Source organism: Oreochromis aureus, linkage group 16 (genome assembly GCF_013358895.1).
Source record: "Oreochromis aureus strain Israel breed Guangdong linkage group 16, ZZ_aureus, whole genome shotgun sequence".
Lineage (NCBI taxonomy): Eukaryota > Metazoa > Chordata > Actinopteri > Cichliformes > Cichlidae > Oreochromis > Oreochromis aureus.
Genome location: NC_052957.1, coordinates 32,482,177 through 32,505,446, shown reverse-complemented (window position 1 = coordinate 32,505,446; position 23,270 = coordinate 32,482,177). Strand labels below are relative to the sequence as shown.

At 42.5% G+C, this 23,270-nt stretch overlaps 1 protein-coding gene across 6 annotated transcripts in view; it reads right to left on the bottom strand.

The window, feature by feature from the left end:
* The window catches only part of pikfyve (phosphoinositide kinase, FYVE finger containing), a 34,232-nt gene that overhangs the window by 9,821 nt on the left and 1,141 nt on the right, over positions 1-23,270 (bottom strand). For 2 of the 6 annotated variants that reach the window (XM_039599739.1, XM_039599735.1), the window contains exons 2-26: positions 21,447-21,643; positions 19,290-19,445; positions 16,870-16,979; positions 15,733-15,904; positions 15,044-15,251; positions 13,569-13,595; positions 13,254-13,343; positions 11,922-12,078; positions 11,669-11,826; positions 11,056-11,167; positions 10,671-10,818; positions 10,262-10,426; positions 9,728-9,787; positions 9,511-9,640; positions 7,779-7,959; positions 7,575-7,649; positions 7,335-7,442; positions 7,109-7,249; positions 5,769-5,895; positions 4,812-5,689; positions 4,305-4,712; positions 1,001-1,101; positions 843-914; positions 571-742; positions 139-317 (exon numbers count right to left, since the gene is read on the bottom strand). In XM_039599739.1, coding sequence (XP_039455673.1) covers positions 139-317; positions 571-742; positions 843-914; positions 1,001-1,101; positions 4,305-4,712; positions 4,812-5,689; positions 5,769-5,895; positions 7,109-7,249; positions 7,335-7,442; positions 7,575-7,649; positions 7,779-7,959; positions 9,511-9,640; positions 9,728-9,787; positions 10,262-10,426; positions 10,671-10,818; positions 11,056-11,167; positions 11,669-11,826; positions 11,922-12,078; positions 13,254-13,343; positions 13,569-13,595; positions 15,044-15,251; positions 15,733-15,904; positions 16,870-16,979; positions 19,290-19,445; positions 21,447-21,630 — 4,319 coding nt within the window. In that variant the 5' untranslated portion in view covers positions 21,631-21,643. The remainder of the gene's footprint in view (positions 1-138; positions 318-570; positions 743-842; positions 915-1,000; positions 1,102-4,304; positions 4,713-4,811; positions 5,690-5,768; positions 5,896-7,108; positions 7,250-7,334; positions 7,443-7,574; positions 7,650-7,778; positions 7,960-9,510; positions 9,641-9,727; positions 9,788-10,261; positions 10,427-10,670; positions 10,819-11,055; positions 11,168-11,668; positions 11,827-11,921; positions 12,079-13,253; positions 13,344-13,568; positions 13,596-15,043; positions 15,252-15,732; positions 15,905-16,869; positions 16,980-19,289; positions 19,446-21,446; positions 21,644-23,270) is intronic. The other 4 variants (XM_039599736.1, XM_039599740.1, XM_031748228.2 and 1 more) reach the window with 4 other exon arrangements.

Here is a 23,270-nt window from a genome sequence, read left to right as displayed (position 1 = left end):
CCTGAAGGAAGCCACCATCAACATTTTCTTGGTGAAGTACTGGTGGTAAAGTCTTTGTGGATGGATCATCGCATTCTGTTTTCTGACCCATTTGTTGTTTGACACTATTGGATTTCATGCAGTAGTGTGAATGACTACCTGAAGGAAGCCACCATCTGGTTATATGAGAAGTACTGGTGGTAGTCTTTGTGGATGGAGTGCCCGCAGGGCTCTGCATTAGCCCGTCTGGAGTACTGGTGACCATAGAAGCGAAGCTCCAGGTATTTGGCAAAAGACATACACCACGAGTCATTGGAGAGAGGAACCACTGGTGTCACCTACAGAGAGAGAAGAGAAGCATCGTTAGACCCGAGTCACCAATTTCATTCATTCATTATAAATAGTGGAATTTTTAGTGGCATCACATTTGGCAGAGTACACAGCAGAGGACACTTTAAGCTTGACAATGGAAAATACACACACACACACACACACACACACACACACACACACACACACACACACACACACACACACACACACACACACACACAGAAAGGCCCCAGATGGTCTATCTGAACTGTTACTGACCTGCTTGCAGATTCGGCACCAGGAGTAGTTGAGAATTGTGTGCTGATAACCAGGCACAGGGGAGTCCAGCTCCTTCAACACAATCTGCACGCAGCCGTTGCCGTGCACAAACCGACGGATGTGATGCACCATGGGAGTCTCACAGAACATGCTGGGGCACTGGTAGGATGGCCTGCAGGTGAACACCCACACAAATACATTACAACATGTTCCACGAATCCCACTTTTTAAATCTCATCTCATTAATCTAAGGCACTTCTTCGTCGTCGTACCTGAAACAATATCGTTCCAGGAAAACACCCAGAGAGAGGTCGTTCTTGCCATAAAACTCCATCGTGACAATCCTGTTGACAAACACAGGGCAGTGACTCCAAGTTCTCTCTTTTATTTCGGATCTTATTTACAGGTTATCTCTGTATGACCGGTTTACCATGGGCTGACACAGGGGTTGGGTGCATTGTTGGACTGAATAGATGAACTACTGAAAAGCACACACAACCTCTGATGGTTGATGGGATTCAGGCAGTCCAGCTGAGGATGAGAAAAGTAAAGAATAAGTTCACACACCTCGATACACTTCTTAAATCAAAGCTGAGAAGTCCTGGCTCAGCAGTGCAACTGGGATGCAAAGGCACTTTCTACTAAAAGGTTCCCTTGAATGTGCTGTTGCACATCAGTTCAGCCGTTTCTAATACCCCTACAGACAGGCAGCTAAACACACGAACCAGTGACAGCATCAAGCATAACGCTGAGCAATGTGTACTACAAATATACTATATGGTCAAAAGTACTGGGACACCTACACATGACGTCTACAGATGCTGCTCAGCCATGAAAACCCATGACATGGAGCTCCCATGCACGGTTTTGTGATGATGTCAATGTCAGAAGCAGTTTGGAACACAGCCTTTACTTTTACTATGATGTCAGCGCTCAGTGACTCCGTCTGTATCTTTATAGGGTCTGCCACGTCTTGGCAGCGTTGCTTTAGTTCCTACATGCATCCAGTCTGCAATAATACTACTCAAAGCATTGATTGTAAAATATCTAGAAAGAAAGGCATTTCACAAACTGACCTGTGGCGACAGTAGCATCATGTTACAGTATCACACTCTAATTCAGCAAACTCTTTAGAATCACCCATTCTTTTACAAATGCTTGTAATGACAGACACTGTTGCCAGCTGCTTGATTTTAAATACCTAAACTGAACTGTGTGGCGGGGCGTGGCCTGCGGTGCCGTGCAGAGGAGGCGGACGCACACGCACGGCATCCGCAATCACGCCCCGCCGAATTAAATATTGTACTGGGTCCTGTGGTTGTGGTCGTTATGTTGAGCTGGCAGCGGGAGAGCTGCAGCTCTGTGTGTATTACAGCAACCGTCGAAGTTAGTGCTGGGCGATATGACGATATATATCGTGTGGACGATAGAAAAGTGTCTATCGTGCTATTTGTCCTCTATCGTTTCTAACCCTAATTTTATAAATTATTACATAAAATATATCATTAACGCTTTACAACCGGTCGGAGCAGGCAAACTCCGTTTTCCCTAACTATTTTTAAATCCCTGTAGAACTGGAACCACGTGAGGTAGCGCAATAATTTTTTTTGCATATGAAACCGGAGGAGTTGTACTTACATCTTATTCCATTAGCTTGTCCTAGGTCACGGTTTCCTTCCACATATAGCTTTGCAAAAATTGCATAAAAAGCACTTCCAGCAACAAAAACATAATATTCCAGAAACAGCTTTGCCGATCCGATCAGCTGTTCATAACACTTCCTACGTTGGAATATAAGTCAGCGCATGTCCGCCATTACCTGTCCGAAACCGGAAGTGACGTCATTTTCGCGCAAAATGTAGTTTTTTACCTTCAAAGCCTATGTTGGTGTTTTTAAAAGTCATGTTTGACTTTATGCTTTTCTGTGTCGTTTCTGGGATGCTTAGAAGTCAAATTACACTGTTGGAAATAGTTTATTTTGATTCACATGCTGGTTTTTGCAAATTTGCATTATAATATTTATTTTCATTTTTCCTGTAGTATATAAAAATTAGTGTAACTCAAAAATAAAACTATGAAGACACTCAAAATAAATTTCTCGTGGTTGGAAACTATTTTGTGCAACTTTTTTGTATTTACAGTTTTGAGGGATAAGCCTCTTAAATTTCTCTAACTAGAAATATATGTAAAAAAAAACCAATAACGATTTTCAATTTTTTTGTAGTTTATTGCACTTTTTTGCAATTTATGTAGTTACTATGGACTTAATGCATACATATTATTAAAATTTGGGCTATAACAGTTGTATTGATGTATAGCAACTTGAAATGCTCCCACAAATGGCACTACAGCATGTAAAATGTAAAGATAAGCTCTGGCTCTGTTTTCTCTTGCATAAAGTTAAAAGTATAAAAAAATGCAAAGAAACTCCGTCTTGTGGTTTTGCAACATGGTGCTGCTTTACGTGCACCTGGATTTGCGACATGCTTTACGGTAACTCAAAACAAAGACTGTACCCTCTCCACTCGCTGTTTACAGACTGCATACTTTCCAGATGACCACAGGTCAGGTGGTATATCGTGATATATATCGCTATCGTGATATAAAATAATTCATATCGTGATAAATATTTTTTCCATATCGCCCAGCACTAGTCGAACTATTAATAAAAAGTATCAAAATGCCACTGGGTCTGCTGTGTATGTTTACAAACTGCAAAAACCTGAATTCAAAGAAGGTCTCGCCCAATACTTTTGAGTAGGGCTGTTTGATATAAAGATATCGGATGACGATATGAAAACGTCTATCGTTTCACATTACGCTATCGTTTGTTTACGGTAATATTTTTTCATGGTTTTGATGGTCACTGTAGAATTTCTTAAGGTTCTCTCTTTCTCTTATATTTAATATCACCACACTACGGACGGACAAGCCACTGTTTTCATGTGTTGTCGTTAGCAACAACAATGGTAAAACCATCGCGTGGCTGCTTGTTTATTTTCCACATGAACCTTTCACAATAAAGCTGAAGATCCTGTTGAGATTTTTCAAATACTATGCAGAGTGTTTACGGAGAAGCTAAAAAGAGCCGTCAGGTGCTAAAAAATAAACCTTAGAACAGGCTTTTCCCCGCAGCACGCCATGTAATAAATACAAAGAAAACTGCGGCTGTTTCAACTTATGTAACACTCGACTCCAGGTACACGACGCCCAGCTGAAAATACTTCACACAAGTCGAGCTGCCCGAGATTCACAGAATTTACAGAGAATGTAAAAGTTTTGTGATATATATCGTTGTCGAGACGGTGAATGTCTTATATCGGGATATGAGATTTTGGTCATATCGCACAGCCCTACTTTTGAGCCCACAGTGTGTGTTTGCATTACTGCAGTTCATTAAACCTCCAACTGTCAATTCACTAAAATTTCACAAAGACAGATATTCCCAAATAGGGCAAATACAGAATCTTGTGCACTAAACCCACATTTTTCTCTGCATTTCCTCTGATTTAAATTTGGTGCGTGGTGAGAAAATATTTTAAATGATTAGACCGTTTGTATCAATATAGCCCCATATATGGACATGTTTTTGTTCAGACAGTAAATACACATCACACAAGCATGCATAATTTCTCAGAAGTTATAAATATATGGAGGCTAAAGAAATAGTGTCTCACTGTGCTTGGCAGTGTCAGATTTGAAATTCTGTTCTGGTGAAGAATGATCGGCCTTACGTTGCTCACCTTGGGGGCCCAGTTCATCTCGCTCTGTTTGCTCGGCCTCTCCTCTTCTCCTTCGCTCTTCACTGATGGTTTGCCTGGTATATCAGCCCCCCGGCTCTGGCTACTGGCAGCAGCTGTGGCAGAGTTGAAGGGGTCACTGGTTTCTCTCTGCCGGATGCGACCCCCCTTTGCTCTGTAGTCCGCCAACATCTCGGCCAAATTCTGACTATTGCTCAGCTGCTCTACAATGCGGGTGCTGGTCAGATTGTGGCAAGGCAGGAACTCAATGGGCCTCGGCTGCACAACACCGTTGGTCTGTCCTCCAACCAGGGAGGAGGGGGCTGAGTCTTTAAGGAGCTGCCGTTTTCTGCGCACGTCCAGTTCCTTCAGGTCCTTGTTGAGGAGAGGAGAAAGGTAGACCTACGAGGCGTGGAAAACTCAAATTAGTGGTCTGCGAATCAGGGAAAAATTAGGAAACAGTGCCAAAGTGCACACAGGAAACTAAGTAAACTAAGGTACCTGCTCAGGAAAGTAGTCCCTGCTGGGGCAGTGCATGCCAGCTGGTGTGAGAAGGAATGGTTCTTTAAATGTGATGAAGGGAGAAATGCACAGGATGACGTCCTTGAGCTCCTGCTTGAACACTGCAGAGATGGACTTCAGGCGGTCGTCAGATGAAGCCACCTGCTCTGCAACAAACATCCCTGTGTCATCCTGCAGGGGGTCTCTGAACAACTTGGGAGTCGGTGTCTCTGATCCTTCACCATCCTCTAAACCTAATGACTCCTGCTTGACCAGCGTTCCCTCTCCCCCCATATCCCCATCAGATGCTGCGATCAGCGTGTCGGAGCCTGTCATCTCTTGGTCTTCTTCCATGAGGAATGGAGGGGACACAGACAAGGGCGGTGCAGGGGGGCTGGAAAATGGAGAGGAGGTCCTCGTCTCTGCAGGTGCCTCGTCCTTTTGGACAGATGGAGTAGGTGACTTTGGGTTCAGTTTGTCTTGGAGAGCTTCTACTTCTCCATTTTTAGATGAAGAGTCTAAGGGAAGCCCTTCGTCCTCGGTCTGTGCTGCAGATGCAGAATCTTCACTTCCTGCAGTTTTCCCTGGGCTCTCTTCATTGCTCTCGCTCCCTGGCCTCTCTCCATCTGCCTCTTCCTCTGAAGCAGCGGCGCCTTCCAGCAGACAGGGGAACGAGGTGCTTTGAGCCAAGCTGGGCGGCATGGCGAACTCATCCATGAGGAACGAGATCTCCAGCTGGGAGTGGTAGGCCACGCATACCATCAGCATGATGATCTCCTTCACCCTGGCCAGCTCGTACTCTGAAGCCCCACGCAGTTTTATGGAGCATCCAAGATGAGGAGGGCAGCCCTCAAAGAACATCAATGTCTTCACCTCACCTGGAAGGACAAAGAGAAAGAATGAGAGCGTGCCCGATCATTGGAGCAGGGTCCACTGAGAGGAGTGTGTGCTTCTTACTGTTTGCCAGTATAAAGGGCTGCATGTAGAACTTGTGGCAGGTCCCCAGACGAGGTTTGGTGAGGAGCTGGTCCATGGACATTACCAGGTCTCCCTGAGTCATACGACTCACTCTGTCCAAAACTTGCTAAAAAGCAGGAAAAAAATGAACACTTCACCAAAGACATCTCCTCAAAGACATTTCTAGCAGGTCCATTAGATGATGCTGATGTTCCAGACCAAGCTTTGTTTCTTTAAAATGTATGAATCAGAGAAAAAGGGCATACACACAAGAAAAGTCAAGAAGCAATGAGGTGACCACGTACATTATACACTAGCAATGTGAAGTGAGAGGACAACAAGTTACACTAATCCCAACATTGAGGCAGGAGACTGATCAGACCACCAACTTGAGCAAAGAAAACCAATGAACTGTGGTAAATACATTGGAGGGTTACCTACACAAGTGAAATGCCACAAATATTAAGTACAAAGCTGACGACGCTGATGAACGCCATAAGGAGAACGGGTTTATTCTTTCCTGTTATTAGTATTTACTTCAATTGTTTCATCTCACAGCACAGACTTTATACCAAAGATGGAGAAAGATGAGTCTCAAAAGTTAAGAAAAAGACAGTAGAGGGTAATTTCTCTGGTTGCAAAAAGAAATCTGGTTATACCGACGTCTACGAGAAAACGACCCTTCGGCTCCTTTGATCTATGACCTCAGTAAACAATTTCCCCTTAGAGTACAGGAAGACAGGATACATGGTGTGCTTTGGCGCTGTCCCAGCTTGTGATCAACAAGTTATGTGTTACATTGCCAACGTTTACATGGTCACAGGCATCTCCCTCTCAGATCCAGTGTCGCCTAGTGCTATTTCACAGGGGTCATGTGGTTATTGGGGTTGTGTTATTGTAGGGTCTTTACCTTACAATAAAAAGCAGCTCAAGGCGACTGTTGTTGTGATTTGGTCAGTCGTCATGGCTACATCCATTTTTTACATGCAGACTACATCTCAAAGTTGACAAATTTAACTTGGTGTCCACCTAAGTGCATTACAGTGGTTATTTATTTTAGACGTGCATGTCCAGCACCTTTCCACAACATTTATTAAGGCAGGATGTGATGCCTGTACCAATCAGCTGTGACTGTCTTACCAACTGAAAGAATTTGATTTATTTCTTGGTGTATTAAATATGCCATACAACATAATATATGAATACTTTTTTCTCAGTTCACCATTAATGCCACTGTGACAGTGCTGCAGAAGAAACAATTACTGAAACTGTTATCGGTAAAGGTAAAACTGCAGAAAGTAAACTATATATTTTGAGTGGAAAACTGATGTTAAACTGACCGGTTTGACGTTGATGACCAGTGTGATGCCATGCTCTAACAGCATGTCTTGAGCAATACGAGAAACCGTCTTCTCCACCAACACCAGGTTTGGACGGACGTCCACGATGCGCTGCACATAGTTCTTCAAAAACTCTCGCTCCTAAGGTGGAGACAAAGAAAGCTTCTTTCAGAAAAGCACAGAAAAGGCTTGTTTCCTCTGCTGTTTCACTGCTGGAGTGACTCACTTGTAGGACGATGGGGTCAATGGAGGTAAACTTGGTCTCCTCTCTGTACAGGTACTCTATGGAACACTTGAGCATCAGGATTCTGGGGTTCTTGATGTAGGGGTTCATCTGGTTGCAAGTCAGACGGATCAGTTAACTATCAGCTATTCTTTACACATTTCATTCAACAACTGGTACATTCCTTTACTGTATTTCTTGATATAACTGCAGATTCAATATGATGACAATAGTTGACCCTACCTTCTTGTGGGCGATGTTTTTTGTGCACACAAAGCCATTTACGACCATTGAGTCAAACTTCTTGCCTCCAGGAATCTGAACCACAAATAAAGATTCAGTTATAACTGAATGTAACTCAGCTGTTCATAGAGCTGAATATACTGTTTATGTAGTCAATTAGACTAAATATGAATACAGTGGTTGCGACTACAGTTTGGCTTCAACCTTCTTGATGTGGACCAGCTGCCGGATGTCCATGTCGTCATCGCAGTTGCGAACGTCGGGCCGTACCGTCTGCACGACCTGCCGGACCACGGGTACGATGATATCCCGCCAGGACAGAGATAGCGACTCGCTATAGAGCAGCTGCTGCAGCAGCGCCATCATGTGGCTGTGGTTGGCTGAACTAAACAGACAGGCAGGTGGTTAGAAACTTGTAAGAAGCATATCTCCTAAGTTTCGGTCATGCTCAAAGCATTTTATTGAGCTTTTTACCTCATTTTTGCCGAATTCTTCTCTTTATTTTGGTTATATTTAGTGTTAAGTTCACAGCTGTGGTTACCGTTTTGGCTGTTGTAGCACAATAATGTCTCAATTATGGTGACAAATAAATTATATCCACCCATCCATCTTCTTCCGCTTACCCGGGGCCCGGTCGGTGACAAACGGCAGAATCCATCAACCATCGGAAATGAGTCCGACTTATTGCCGGTTATTGTGATCCCCCTACAGTTCAGCACACCCTCCGGTCCCCCTTCTTAAATATGGGAACCACCACCCTGGTCTCTGCCAATCCAGAGGCACCGCCCCTGATGTCCACACAACATTATAGAGACGTGTAAACCAAGACAGCCCTACAACATCCAGAGCCTTCAGTAACTCAGGGCGAACGTCATCCACCCCAGGGGCTCTGCCACCAAGGAGTTGTTTAACTGCCTCAGTGACCTCGTCCCCAGAGATAGACATGTTGTCCCCCTCTGCTGGAACGAGGGGGATTAAGGAGGTCCTCGAAGTTTTCCTTCCACCGCCCAACAATGTTCTCAGTCAAAGTCAGCAGAGCTCCACCTGCACTATACACAGTGCAGGCAGAGCACCGCTTCCCCCTCCTGAGTCGTCTGACGGTTTGCCAGAATCTCATCAAGGCAGTCCGAAAGTCTTTTTCCATGGCCTCTTCGAATTCCTCCCACACCCGAGTTTTCGATTCAGTCACTGCCTGAGCTGCTTCCGGTTGGCTGTCTACAGTCCCACAGGCTAACCAAGCCGATAGGAATACTTCTGCACCCTTTTGGCTCCCGTCACCTCTAGTGTCCACCATTTAGTTCAGGGAATACCACCACGACAGGCACCAACCACCTTGCGGCTCTAGCTCAGTGCAGGGGCCATTGGGACTCAATGTCCCCAGTCTCCCTTGGAAAGCTGTTGAAGCTCTGCCGAAAGTGCCAAAATCTCGCAGACCGGGGGCCTCTGCCAGGCGTTTCCAGCACACTCTCGCTATACGTTTAGGTGTGCGCCAGGTCTGTCCAGCATCCACCTGATCCAACTCACCACCAGGTGGCGATCAGTTGACAGCTCAGCCCCTCTCTTTACCAGAACATATGGCCGCAGGTCTGGTCATCGACAAAATCGTTCAGCGACCTGCAGCCTAGGGTGTCCTGGTGCCATGTGCACTTATGGACACGCTTATGTTTGAACATGGTGTAAATTATGGACAAACTGCGGTTTGCACATAATAAATTACATCTGATTTAATTTGATACACTTGTGTTTTTGTTTATATTTATTTATCTATTTGTACCTCTTCTTGTGAGTTAAAATATATATCTATATCTGTTACATACCAATATCAAACGACTATTCTACAGCAAGTAAATAGTGAGTACAAACTGGTAGTGTGTGGTTTGCAGCCCTACTTTTGACACTGCTGCTCTATAATCACAGTGGTGCCATATCCACTCACAGCAGCCTCTCCATGGCCTTCTTCTCCCCGTTCTCCTCTCTGAGCTGATCCAAAGAGCTGTGGTGCCAACCCAGCGGGGTGAACAGCATCTCTTTAGCCTTTTCCTCCACACGACGGTTGAACAGAGACTCTGTGGCAAGAATAATAAGTTTGCTTACCTAGTCAGATATGCCAGTGAGTTACTAATTAAATCAGTGAGGAGCTGCAGAGTTCGCACCTTTGATGAATGCATCAGTTATGACAATGTTCTGCACTCCATCCTCGGACAAAAGAAATTCTGTTTAAAAAAGGAAAAGAATTTGTTATTTTTAAAACACTTCCAAACAATTATTAGACTTTCACTCAGGCATTTCCTTTTGTTAAAAATTCTAAAAAACAGGAAATGAAATCCATCAGCAAAAAACTGAGACAGCACGTGGAATTACTTGCTTGTTATCTGCACTGTGGAAGAAAACAGGCCCTGCTTCTACCACAGACTGCTGCCCAGCATAAATACTTTGCTTCACAAACAATTTCATTGCAGAGACTGTCGCAGGGCTAACACAAAGAGACAGACAACCATTCACACTCATATTCACACCTATGGGCAATTTAGAATAACCAATTAACCTCACACAGGTTGATTAAGTTATGAACAAATACATGACAGTCAGCCAGTGTTGGACTCGTGGGAAATGAGAAGTATGACAGACGATGTCACTGTGGCCAAGCATCCTCACGTACGGGACATATCGCAGCAGGGAATATTTACCTTTCTGCTCAGCAGCAGGAGGCACGTGTGGATATTTGGACTGCTTCTTAACATGAAAGTTGACATTGTTTTGCTCCATGTTAAGGTTTATAGAGGCGGCTGAGTCACTATCCACCACAGAATGGGAACTGCTAACTGACGTCCTCTTGCTGGGGCTGGCAGAGTCTAGATGCATGCATACACACACACACACACACAGATTGGAATGCAGAGAAACGATATGAAGGTAAATATGGTGTAAAATGTGAGAGCTTGTAGATGACATGTGTCAATTAAAAAATTAGTAGAAATACAAAAATCTCCCACAGTTTGCAACATATTTACATTCATTAAAACCAAACCCCGTGCAAACAGGCTTCAGTTGCAAAGATAAAACACTGACTAAAGCAAGTGGCACACAGATACGTACTGGGCATGGCGTACTCGGTCTCATCTGCAAGCTGCTCTGTGTCGCTGTCATCAAACTTGATGTCTTTGAACCAAGATGGCTCTGAATGTCCCTCCAGGGAGTTGACACTATCGCTGTCTGGAGATGGGGTTTCTGAGAACTCTGTGCTCTAAAGTCCAAACAGCGTGACGTCAAAGTCTGCACATTAACCTTCACTTAAACAATCAGTGGTATGACCCCCTTGAGCAATCAAGCCCACTCAATTGAATCAATATAACTGCTGCAATGAGTCAATGTGGATTACAGCAAATGTAAAACAACTTAGACGGCATCCTAAAATATTTCTGTAATTCGGCTTTCCCTCACTATCTGCAGGCTTTGCGTATCAGCAGGAAGCAGCTCTCACCTGAAGAGGTCGGTAGAGCGCATACTCATCCCTGAACAGCTGGTCGTGGTGTGTGACGCAGTCGATCCAGCGACCGTCCACTAACGCCTGGCCTATTGCAATAGCCTGTGCCCTGCAACATGGAAAAACCTGAGTGAAACATGAGTGAGAGCAGCTTTTAACATATTATTATATTTTTATCAAAATGAGCAGGGGAAGTCAGTCAACCGTTCATGCATGTACACATAAAAAGTCATTTACCAAACTATTAGAAACTTTTAGAAGAATTCCTAATCATGTGCATGCAGATGCAGATGCCAAAGCCTGTCCAACGATGTTTATGAAACACACACCTTTAATGCACTAGAAAAAAAATAAGCATTGTTGTCTCTCCAGTGCAGGGGTGTGCAACTCCAGGCCTCGAGGGCCGGTGTCCTGCAGGTTTTAGATGTGTCCTTGATCCAACACAGCTGATTTAAATGGCTAAATGAGCTCCTCAACATGTCTTGAAGTTCTCCAGAGGCCTGGTAATGAACTAATCATTTTGATTCAGGTGTGATGACCCAGGGTGAGATCTAAAACCTGCAGGACACCGGCCCTCGAGTTCCTCAGCCCTGCTCCAATGCAATCGTACCTGGTGGAGATGGTTCCATTTCTCAGTAGCCAGTTGACAAGCTCCTTTCCCACAATGCAGTTTGGGTAAGTCCTGAGCCAGTATCTGTGGTCCTGAAACTCCATCCCTGTGCTATTGTGGCAGATTTTCTTCCACAGATCCTTCAGCTGAGAGGAATCCTACAAGATATGTTGTACTGGTTGGCATCACTCAGACGGTGTTACAACAAATAGGAACCATGAAATCAGAAGAAGAGAAAGGAGAAATCAGCTACCAGCAGGATCTTTCGCTCCTCCTCACTGTGGTCCAGCTTGGTGCCGCTCTTGGTCCCTGACATGGATCGACTGGTTGGCGGGCTGACTGAGCTGTCGTAGGAAGGCACCATAGAGGATACAGAGCGATCCAGCGTCATGGTGGTCAAACTGGCAGATCTGAGAGAAACAGGAACCACTCACATTCATGGCTTCTAGCTATTTAAACTGTACAGATGTTTTTACCCAAGGTTGTTCTGGACAGACACACCTATCAGCTGAAAAGCTGAGCTCAACTCTGCTCAATCTTTCTTTATAAAACTTCTACTGCTAAGAATAGAAGATACAATTAACTGTGTTGCCTCTGGAAAATTACTTGTCTGGTCATGATCTCAATATTTCATGTTGCAGTGAGTGGAAACACTCTCAGACAAACTGGTGACGCTCATCAAAAATAATTCCTGAAATCAATCTGAGTCACTCTGCACCGACGATCCCAACTTCAGTCGCAACAGGCGACTCAATTCAACTGCTTGCATTCTAGTAATACTCCTATATAAAAGGTTGCTGAGCACGTGTCATTTTGCAGTTCAGTTGCTGTCTTGCAGCAACGTCACTATTGGTGGAGAAAATTTGATTTCAAATCTCGGAGGTTCCTGCAGGACTCTGAATGCAGGCAGCTCATGTGGATTTATTTTTAGTGTGAATTTATGTGCATGCATGTGGCAACAGATTTGCAATAGACAGAAATACTACTATGACTTTTACTAGCATGTAATTACCAAATTAACTCAATTCAATCTCAAACTGACAGCAGTCTGACTCAGACTTATTGACTTTTTATCGTCCTCTTGATGCACCAAACTTACTTTGAAGGTAGCAACTGACTCAGAGTGGTCGCAGCCCTGATCCTCGGCTTGAGCAACTATTTAAAATGCAACAAGATCACAAGCTCTTCGCACTCGGTTGCAGCAATTCTGTTTGTGCCACAGTCTACAACCACCGTTTCCCCAGTGTGACTGTAGCATTAAAAAATCCAGTCCTAGAACTCAATTTCTATTAGATGACTTTATTACTGGTCAGTCTTCATTTAGTAACAAAAATAACAGTAACAAATGGAGACAGAGAAATGTAGGAATGAAGTAGGAAACAGAATTATTCGATGCGGCAATGATCTGGATAGCTTGTTGTTTTTGGATAAAGATTGAGGTGATCTAAAAAAAACCCACGTCAGACCCTGCTGGCATGAAGAAAACACGGAGAAAACCAAAATTCCTCTTTACCTGTGCGGAACGAGGCTGGAACACACTGTGCATAATGTAATTTGTACAAGCAAGCCAAAAGCAGCGACTGACCTCTTCCTCACGGGTGATTTTCCTATGTCTTCCTGCAGTGTGGTCAGCCTTGAAGTGAGGCCGCTGTTCTGAGGCTCCTGGTGAATCATACTAACAACACACAAACTTGGATTTAGACTCTTCCTGCAGTCCTTACATTTCCTTTCTGTTCTCCGCCCACATTTATGATCAGTAGATTTCAGAATGCAGAAGACTATTTTCTTTACAGAGCTAGAAAGCATTAGCCTCTGCTAACTGACCGCTAAAGCTGAGACACATGTGGACAAAAAAAGAAGAAACGAAAAGAAAAAGAATGAAACAAACAGCAAGACTCACGTCTTTCTCATCCCAATAGGAGTTTTTCTATGCCAGAAGAGAGAAAGAGAGAGGAAACAGATTTTCTTTGAAGGAAGTTGACAGAGAAAAAGCAGGGGAGCACACTGATTTAAAACTGCAACCAAACAGGCACAAGTTGTAAAATGCATATATGCTTGGAGAAAGTTTGAAACAGATGAGTCTTTGAAGATTCATTTCACAATTAGTCTGGTCTGTTCTCTGCACGGTAAAGATATCTTTTAAAAAAAAAGATCATCAACCATTTTTCAAAAGGAAAGTTGAGATTCTTAAATAATTACATTCACACAGCAAGTCAGGTCACATGGTGAAAAGTCCCAATATATGCCTGGTCCAGACTCACAGTAAATTTGTCTTTGTTACAGGCTGGGCCAGAAAGATATTATTCAACATGTGCAATAAGATTCAGCTTGATGGGTCTTAACCAAGCACATACAAACAGAACCTAAAAACTTCACACTGAAGCAGAAAATCCAGCCAGGAAAAGATGAACAGACATCAAACAGCATGATTCCATTGAGAGACGAACCCTCCATGACAGATGTTAGTGAACAGGAAGAAGTATGACGGCTGGAGGTGCAGGGTGGAGGCAGGAGGAACTGGGCTACAGTCAAACAGTGTCAGACTGCTATTGTAGGGTCTTTACCTGACAATATAAAGTGTCCTGAGGCGACTGTTGTTGTGATTTGGTGCTATATAAATAAAACTGAATTGAATTGAAGCATCTCCTCTGACAGGGCTTTGTCAGTGAGCTGGAGGAGCTGCGCCCTCAACAGACACATCTGTTGCTGCAGGTGGTTAAGCATCATCTCTCTCAGTCACACTGCTCTCTTCTAACCAGGGTTGGGTCATTATGTCCATACTGACCACTATTATTCCCCTGAGCCTCCAGCTTTGATAGCAGGTTTCTTCTATGGAGCTACCAGGTACTTCATAGTCATTACAGACTTGTTCTCATTCATAGTTACTACATGTGCTGGATATAACCTCTCTCTCTGAGTTGGCTGGCATAGTAGCATTCCAACACTTCAACATTCTCAAATGTTGTCCATGTAAGCCTTGTTCCAGTAGCCCACTCCTCATCAGAGCAGCATTTAAAACACCTGCTGTCACATGACTGCCCAGGCTGATTCTCTGAGCAGCGCATGTCTCTTCTTTTATGTCCCTGTGAGAACTCAAACTTTACAACAAGTATTTTCACAGAAATGGTCAGGAAAAGACAGGAGGACACTTTTTTGACTCTTTGACTGTAACCGTCAGTTCAGAGCTGATAGTGAAGGAATCATGCAGAAAGCCTGTATTCTACCTGTGTTTGTTCAAACTCAACTGGAAATAATTCAAACATAAGTGCCAGAAATCAGGTCTTACATACAGTATTTTACAAGCTCAATTCCATCTGGATATGTAAATTAAAATTTCTCAGATATAACTTGCCAACAAGTGTGCATTTGTGTCACCTCTGCCAAGTCAGGTCCTCCTCGAGGAAGATGTTCCTGCTGGACTTGCGGCCACCCAATGGCGTCCGTGGTTCACTGGGCTCCAGCACACACACAGAGGAGGGAGAGTCAGACAAGGCGCTCAGATCCTCGCCGATGGAGCCCGAGTCAGCTGAGTGAGTGTAGTTTAATGCTAATTTACGGCAGTATGTACACGCCCGCAGGTCTCCTGGTAACACAGAGAGGCAGTCCAAAAAAGGAAGAGGCACAAAGAAGGAAAGAGTGACAGTTAATAGAAATGGGAGGAATTATTCTCACAAGTGTGTCACGAATGCTTAGATAGAGGAACGTTTCCACCAAGGTTATTTATCTAGTCGTGAAAACAATCCTATTTACAGAGAAGTATCGCTCAATGACATCATTAAATATAATTCTCTTTGTAGATTTGCTGATAACAGTCAACAGGACAGATATCAGCCAGGATTTAGGTCAAACATCAGTGCGTCCCTTAACAGAAGAGTACTGTGTGACCTACTTTGGGTGAAGCAAAGTATTGAAAATAACATTATTGTGACACAATTCAGAAAAAATGACACTGACTCAGTTTTTAACATTAATGTGGGATGATGTAAAATGAGAATGCAAGATATTTTGGTGGATTACAAACAGTTTTCTGATACATTCATAACCAAGTCATATCTGGACCCTACCTGTGTAGCCCATGAACTTTCCGGGAATTTCCTGGTTGCAGCAGCGGCTGCAGAAGATCTGCCCACACAGCCTGCAGTGATGTCTGCGGCGGAAGGTGGTAAACTTCTCGTTGCAGTCATAGCACTCCTTACACTGGCTATCTGGCATCCAGTACTGCTTCAGATCGCTGTCCTGAAGGGGGGACAACACAATCAACACAATCACAGCAAGCTGCTTTCATCCACAGAGACGTATGGGTGATATGTCCTCAGGGTGACATCACGATAGTCCAAGGAAATTTGCAAGAACAACATTTTTGACAATATAGGGAAAAAATTGAGTTCCTAATTCACTTCCCAATTCTCTATTGAAACAAGGTCCCAGCAGCATTCTCTTTCAGTAAAAGAACGAGATGTTACAATCCCTGGTGCATGGCTTCAAATGGAGAAAGTCCTGAGGGATGGCAGCCCGGAAGCTTTACTACCTTTGTATAGTGCAATAGTAGTGACTCAGCATTATGCAGCAAAAGTAAAAGTAAAAATGCAGCAGCAGTGATAAAAGTACAGAACAACATTTTTGACAATATAGGGAAAAATTGAGTTTTAATTCGCTTCCCAATTCTCTATTGAAAAATAACAGAACGAGATGTTACAATCCCACTGAACACTGTAGTTCAATAATAACTAATGTAAGCTAACCTTGTAACTCTTCAGGAGCTGCACAAGATTGTGACATAATGTCGTATTTTGGGCCCTGCTTTCCCACTATGTGACTGCAGTCATTTCCATCTAGTGTTTGGTCATACTATAAAGTGCTTCAGTAACATAATTTGTAATACTGTGCTCTGTTGTATGCACACTAGGCTTATCTTGTTGTTGTGCACACCGAGGAACATAAATGCATGGCATCGCTACAACAGAAATTTTGCAATATGCCGTTTACTGTATTATTGAGGATGATATGGCACAGCCCCGGAGAGGTACTGCATGGCTTGGGCCATATTTATGACACTGTTGATTAAAAACAGACAAACTCAGTTCACTTTTAGTGCTCAAAACCATTGAACTGGACTGGACATTCACACTTTTCCTAGAAAAGGCATATTATAATGAGATATTAAAGGTAAACAAATGTTTCCAAAGGAGTTTCTATTTTACCTGGCTCCTTCCCTCCATGATCTCCTTCAGCCTCTTCAGTGCAGTGCGAAGTTGCACAGCAGTACGCGGGTCATGATTACTTAGAGATGCAACAGATTTCCCGCTTCCCTCTAAAAATCATGCATGCAAACAAATGAACAAACAGAACAAGTGAGCACAATAAAAAGCTTACTCTGCACGTCTATAATTAAGTCCTGTCGCATTGTCAAATATTCCTCTTTAAAAAAAACTATATCTATATATTTAATCTGAAAAAAATGCTACAGCTTCTCTTAGGTAATGTAATTACAAAGCTAAATGAGAAACGTTTGACAATGAGCAACTACCTTTAAAGTTGCAAATGTGACATGACACAATCCAAGTTAATAAATAAATAAAAAAAACAAAAAATAAATAAGTGGGCAAAAAAGCATGATGAGGAGAAATGTTAGCTTAAAAATCAATCATAACAAATTACATTCCAATTATTAGTACCTGAGTGGCAAACCAAAGACTAAAAGGAAGCGCTTTGTTTTAAAAGGCAAATCTATCTCTCTCATGCACGCACACACACGCCCTTGCATGTACTCGGACACACACAGGCTATTTTTTCAGACTGAGCAGCTACAGTCCAGCCAAAATAGCTTTAGTAAAACCACACAGTGCAGAAGAGCCCTCACCTGGCCAATCCACTGCAATCAGAAAAGACACGAGAATGGATGTTACAGCGCTTTTTTGTCTCCTCTTTCCAACAGAACAAGGCTGTGTCCCAAATCACTCACTTCCATTAGACATTTTGTACTGGCGCCTGATCGTACAGTAAGTGTTAATACGGCGCTCTGAAAGCTCTTCTGAGCAGGTCACTATCCAGGGATTGTATACCATCATGCATTGTGAGAAAGAAGGAACTTGTTGATGCTGATTTGTCACAACTTCACTGCATGACGGCGACATGATTCAAAGTGACTCGACAAGTTTCCAAAAGTGTTTGTGTCATTTTGCCAATGAGTTCATATCTAGTCTGCTACACAGAACCCCTGACACAAGCAGCAGGGAATACATGAATAATTTAGAACACAACCAGTTACACAAACCCCAAAAAGTTGACTCTGTTCATCTGGATGTAACGTTTTCAGTGGGAGAAACGTCACTCATCCAAGTGACTTCTTCAGTCCTTGGATGAAGAAGTCACTTCATCTGAAAACGCTACGTCCAGATGAACAGAATCAACTTTTTTGCATTTACTTACCTGGATGATTGAGCATGCATCACAAACGTTACACAAACGCTCACAGAATTGTTTCTGTGATCAACTCACATTCAAATCTGCAGGTTTTCTTCCAAAAAAAGAAACACAGAAGCTGGTGCTTCATTAACAAAGACATTTCTAGTCTTTACTGAGTTAAGACTGATAAAGGTTTACACAGAACATGTTTTTTGGCTCTGAAACTGTAATTAGGGGAGTTTGGTGGTGTCTTCAGGCAGAAGACATTTCAATTTAATCACAAAAAACAACAAGACAGAGACTTTTTTCCTGCCATGAGCTTTATTTTTGCTCTACTTTCCCGACCACTTCTATGAATTCTTTATAATTTCCTTTGTTTGAATCTGTGTTTTGTTGTCGTTTAAGTGTCATTGTTGGCATGTATGAAACTAACAGTGTTTAACGAGTGCACAGTGTTTCTTCACAGATGATAGCCAAGCAGTTTTACCAGAACAGACCACACAATAATATTTATTCAGCATTTTATTTGAGAAGACAAAAACCTTATCAGTTGTACTGATCATCACAACCACAACAAGCGTAGACACTATAGGCCGTGAGAGGAAAATGACTTGTTTGTATCCTTTAAAACAAACTGTTTTATGTTAAAATATGCATTGGTTGTTGCTTTGTTGTTTTATTGGATGAGTCGACTCTTATATTTTTCCCCATCAAAAACTGGAACCAAATGCAGGATGCAGTTCACATTCAATATTGTGAACTGCATTTAATGATCTTGTGACAATAAAACATGTTTTATTAGTTTTGCACAAGATCAAAATGTTTAAGAGGTTTGCAGCACTGGAAACTGTCCTATTCTTCTTCTCTCGCAGCTATTTGTTTATTTTCAACAGAGTGTGGAGCTGAATTTGAAAGCTTCAAAGATAAGATGGGTCACTGATATTAGACAGTGTTGACAGTGTTATCAGAGCGCTCTGATTAGTTTATTCATCACAGGATGGAAGCTTTCAAAGAGTTTGACTCTAAAAAAAAAGCATAAAAAAACCCAGTTCCAATTCAACAGTTGCAAATGTTCTGCAACACTGCCTACCTTCAAAACACGCCTGAGGCTCAGCAACAGCAAGACAATCCCAAACCTGTTTCCTAGTCACGGCAATTATTCCATTTGAAGATCTCCATCTCGAATATCAGGAAGTGTACAGTGTGTGACTTTTACCCGAGGCTGTCGAGGTGCGTCTGTAGTGGTCGGGATGCTGCTTTCGATGCGTCCTCGAGTGGGAGGGACTGGTGGACCAGCTTCTCCTCTCCGATTGAGGAGAAGGGGCTGGAATGTCTGGCTTCTCTGAGGCTGTCGAAGGAGGGCGTCCCTCATCTGAACACACAGAGAACGTGCTGAATAATCGAGTCCAATAGTTTGTAGTTAAATCAAAGTCGATGGTAAAAAGTCATCACTTTCAAGATAAGAAATCTGACAGTAAAGGACTGTTGTTCAGTCTATAGATCAGCATATTGGAAAATTAAATGCATTAAATGCAATCACCGAGCACCCACAAAAAGGTTTCTCTCTAATGTGAGTGAATCCAACCTCTTTTACTACAGACTCATGCAGCTGAGACACAAGCAGAACATGCTCTGATATCGTCCTATTCAAATAATCTTAACCCTTCTCCTGAAAAAGTCTTTGCCTGGATGACAGCATGTGTGACTCCACAATCTGCATATTTTGTTAAGCAATAGAGGCACCTTCACAGATGGGCAAGGTGCAATAATGTACTCTATCAGATTCAGTCTTTGACTGTGTGCTGATAACAAACTGGATGATGTAAAAAAATCGGATTTCAATTGGTCAGATGCCAGGGTGGTTTAATAGCTCCATTTTAACTAAACCATGCAAAAAGTTTTTAACTGAACTCTTTGCATGGTAAAATCTTAACATGAGACATTTGCATATGCAGTGCTGAAGTGCTTTTACTGACAGCGGTTTAGAGGAGTCTCCCTGAGTCTGTGCTGTGATTTCTACAACAGTCACACAGATCACAGCCATCACGGGACTTTCACTGTCCCTTATGTATAAAAACTTTTCTTTGTGTAGAAATTTCTGAATCTGTAATCAAATTATGTACCAGTTAACAAGAGTAGTGAACCCATCAGCTTTTCTGAAATGCAATGTTACCCATGTGTTGCCAATTTAAGCTAACTAGCTGTGAGATGTTCCACCAGCTTTTCTTTTCAGTATTACACAACTTCTCCAGTTTGTTGCCCCTTGTTTTTTTATATATGTTGCTGGCAGCCAATTCAAAATGAGCAAATATTTAGGCTACGTCCACACTAGCCTGGATAGATTTGAAAACGGCGTACACGTCTGAAAACGCTCTGCGTCCACACTGTCGTTTTCATTCGTTTTCACAGAGTTGTGCGTCCACATTGAAACGGCGAAAACGCTTACGTTCCAGTACTGCACATGCGTAAAACGCAAGACGATTCGACCTGCCTCATTTCTGTCTGCCGTTTATTTACTTTCCGGCTCTTTGAAACGTCGCTGCAAAATGTTGAGGAAAAGCACCGAGTTTTTTAAATGGACTAACAATGAGGTGGAGTTGTTGCTGCGAGTAACACAAAAGTACAAAGTTGCAAAAGCGAGTGAGAATTAAAGAATTTGAAGAAAAGCTGTCTGGAGCATGTACAGACTGATATTAATCTTTAATAAGGCTGTCAAACAAAACAACTGCTGTATAATGCTCTCCGCTATCTTAGTTTGATTGGTTACTTCACCTCATCACATGACTAAAATGTGTCATTGTTTTCGAAATGGCTCCGGGTTCGCTGTCCACACTGTGACACGAAAACGGCATTTTCAAATGTATCCACTTTGGAGAGCGTTTTCAAAACTCTGCGTTTTCCTAGACTGAAAACGCCGTCTCAGTGTGGATGGAGGCCAAAACGGAGAGAAAAAGATGTGTTTTCAAACGAAAACTTATTATTGTGGACATGGCCTGAATTAAAGAGAGATTCAAATTACTCAAACACCACTGTCAGGTATGAGAATTAGGGGACCAGACTTATTGGAGAATTTTAATTCATGACTTGTGCAGCTCACTGGGTCCTGACTCCAGTTCAGATAAACATCTTCTCAATACTGTCAAAAATACATCAAAAATACTGTAAGGTGTAATTTCCACTACTGATTTATCACACTGTGTTTACAGTGGTAGGCAAAATATCTATATGTAATCTCTGTTAATCAGTGAGTGGTCTCACTTTTCTCTGACTTTCAAACATTAAAGAAATAAAAATCAATACAGAGTGTAGCTTTTGGACTAACTCAAGTGAAATTCTTGGGTGTTTTATTTGATTATATTGTGCATTTCCTCACCTTTGTTGTTAAACCGAAACAGGTTGACAAAGGAGCTGTATGCAGAGCGGAGGGGAGGTTCATCCTGCTCTGGAGTCAGTGGCTTGAAGTGAGTCAGGTGGGAGGGGCTGGTGGGCGAGATGCCAGCTGGCTCCACGCTCCAGTCCGTTGAGGATGAGGACGAGGACTTGTCATCTGTAGCCATGTCACTGTTCCTCCTGCCATAGAGGGAAAAAGGTATGCACTGAAGAATGTACATGTAAGCAACAACACATTTAGCTTATTCAGTCTTTAGTCAGTTCCTAGAAACTTACCTGCAAAAATATCAGTAACTGCTGACTATTTTAACTCCAAGATTCTTGCACCTACCCTGCCTAAAAACAATGTTCAAATTGCATGCTCTATCATCTAATAGATAAACATTTCATTTCAAGGACTACATTGTTTTTCTACTAAAGTAGTTTTGCATGATTCAAATCAAAATAATCCTTATGTATGTTACAGTTTGTCCACTTTCTGAAACAAGCTGTTTAAGCTCCTCTCGGTTTACAATTAATATCTTCGGACTGGTTAAAAGGGTCTGACTGTCCGAGGGCTTCTGACAGTTTAAACTTAGACACAGCTGGGTGTTCCAACAGGAAAATGATCCAAAACATACAGCAAAACTGATTTTACCATGGACAAAGGAGGTTAATATTGAGCTGCTGGAATTGCCTTCTCAAAGTCCTATGCTTAAAACTATGCTTAAAAGACAGTTCTGTGCCAGGAAGCCAACAAATTTAAATGAAAATGTAAATGAATTCTGTCAAGAAAAGTGGTTAAATATTCAGCCAGAATTATGCCAGAAGCTTGTTGATGGCTATCAAAAGTATCTGGTCAAGATAAAACTTGGTATGAGATATTTAACCACATATTAGTGGATGCTACCAGGGTTAAGCTACCCACAGTGAAAGGGACACAAAAATCTATTTGTGGCTGTCATGTGTCTTTTTGTGGTTGCTCAGTGTCTCCTACAGGTGATTTTCTAGTTTTACATAGATATATATAAAAAGAAGTTTGGCCCACCCCAAAGAGGTTTTGGGCTTAAAGTACTCTAAAGGAAAAAATGATGACCATGGTAATAAAAGTATTTTAACCACTTGTTTTTTTAATGGCTTTTGATTTCCTCAAGCATAACATACACGTTTATTTATTGAATGACCAGAAATAACAGGAATATGCCAAGTGGCAAACTCCAGGCTGAAATTGAGGCCAACACAGACCTGCCAGAAACGGTAGTTCCTCACGTAGCTACTCACCATAAGCAAGTCAATCTCCATTGACGTCAATGTCAAAATGCCCAACTTTAGGGGATTAAAAACTACAATTACAGCCTGACTTAAAAAAAAGATAAAAGCTGTTGAGCTTTAAGCTTTTGTGTCTCCTATTCATTTACTGACTTTTTCCATCCTTAGTGGTGACTTTAAATCTCTGTGTTATTGTGCAACCAAAGTCTGTGCTTAGGGAGGGTACGTGCAGTGTATACAATTTTCATGACCTGGTAGCTGGGTCTGTACTAAGTCTGGGTTATAGGATAATCTCTCCATGCTGGGGCCCCTCAGATTGTACCCAGTAAACCTGTTGAAGCAGGCTCAGCGTGACCAACAATTGTAATAATGGTGACAGGAAGTCTGTATGCCCAACACCATCACCACCAGTGTTGAGACTGATGACACACAACCTTGTGACTGCAAACTTCAAAACAAGAGCTCAGATTCTCTCTCTGTGGTGTAACCACTCAACTCCAGCAACCATTTCAATGTATACCACAGTGAACAAGGAAGTCCACATTTTAGGGCAACCTGT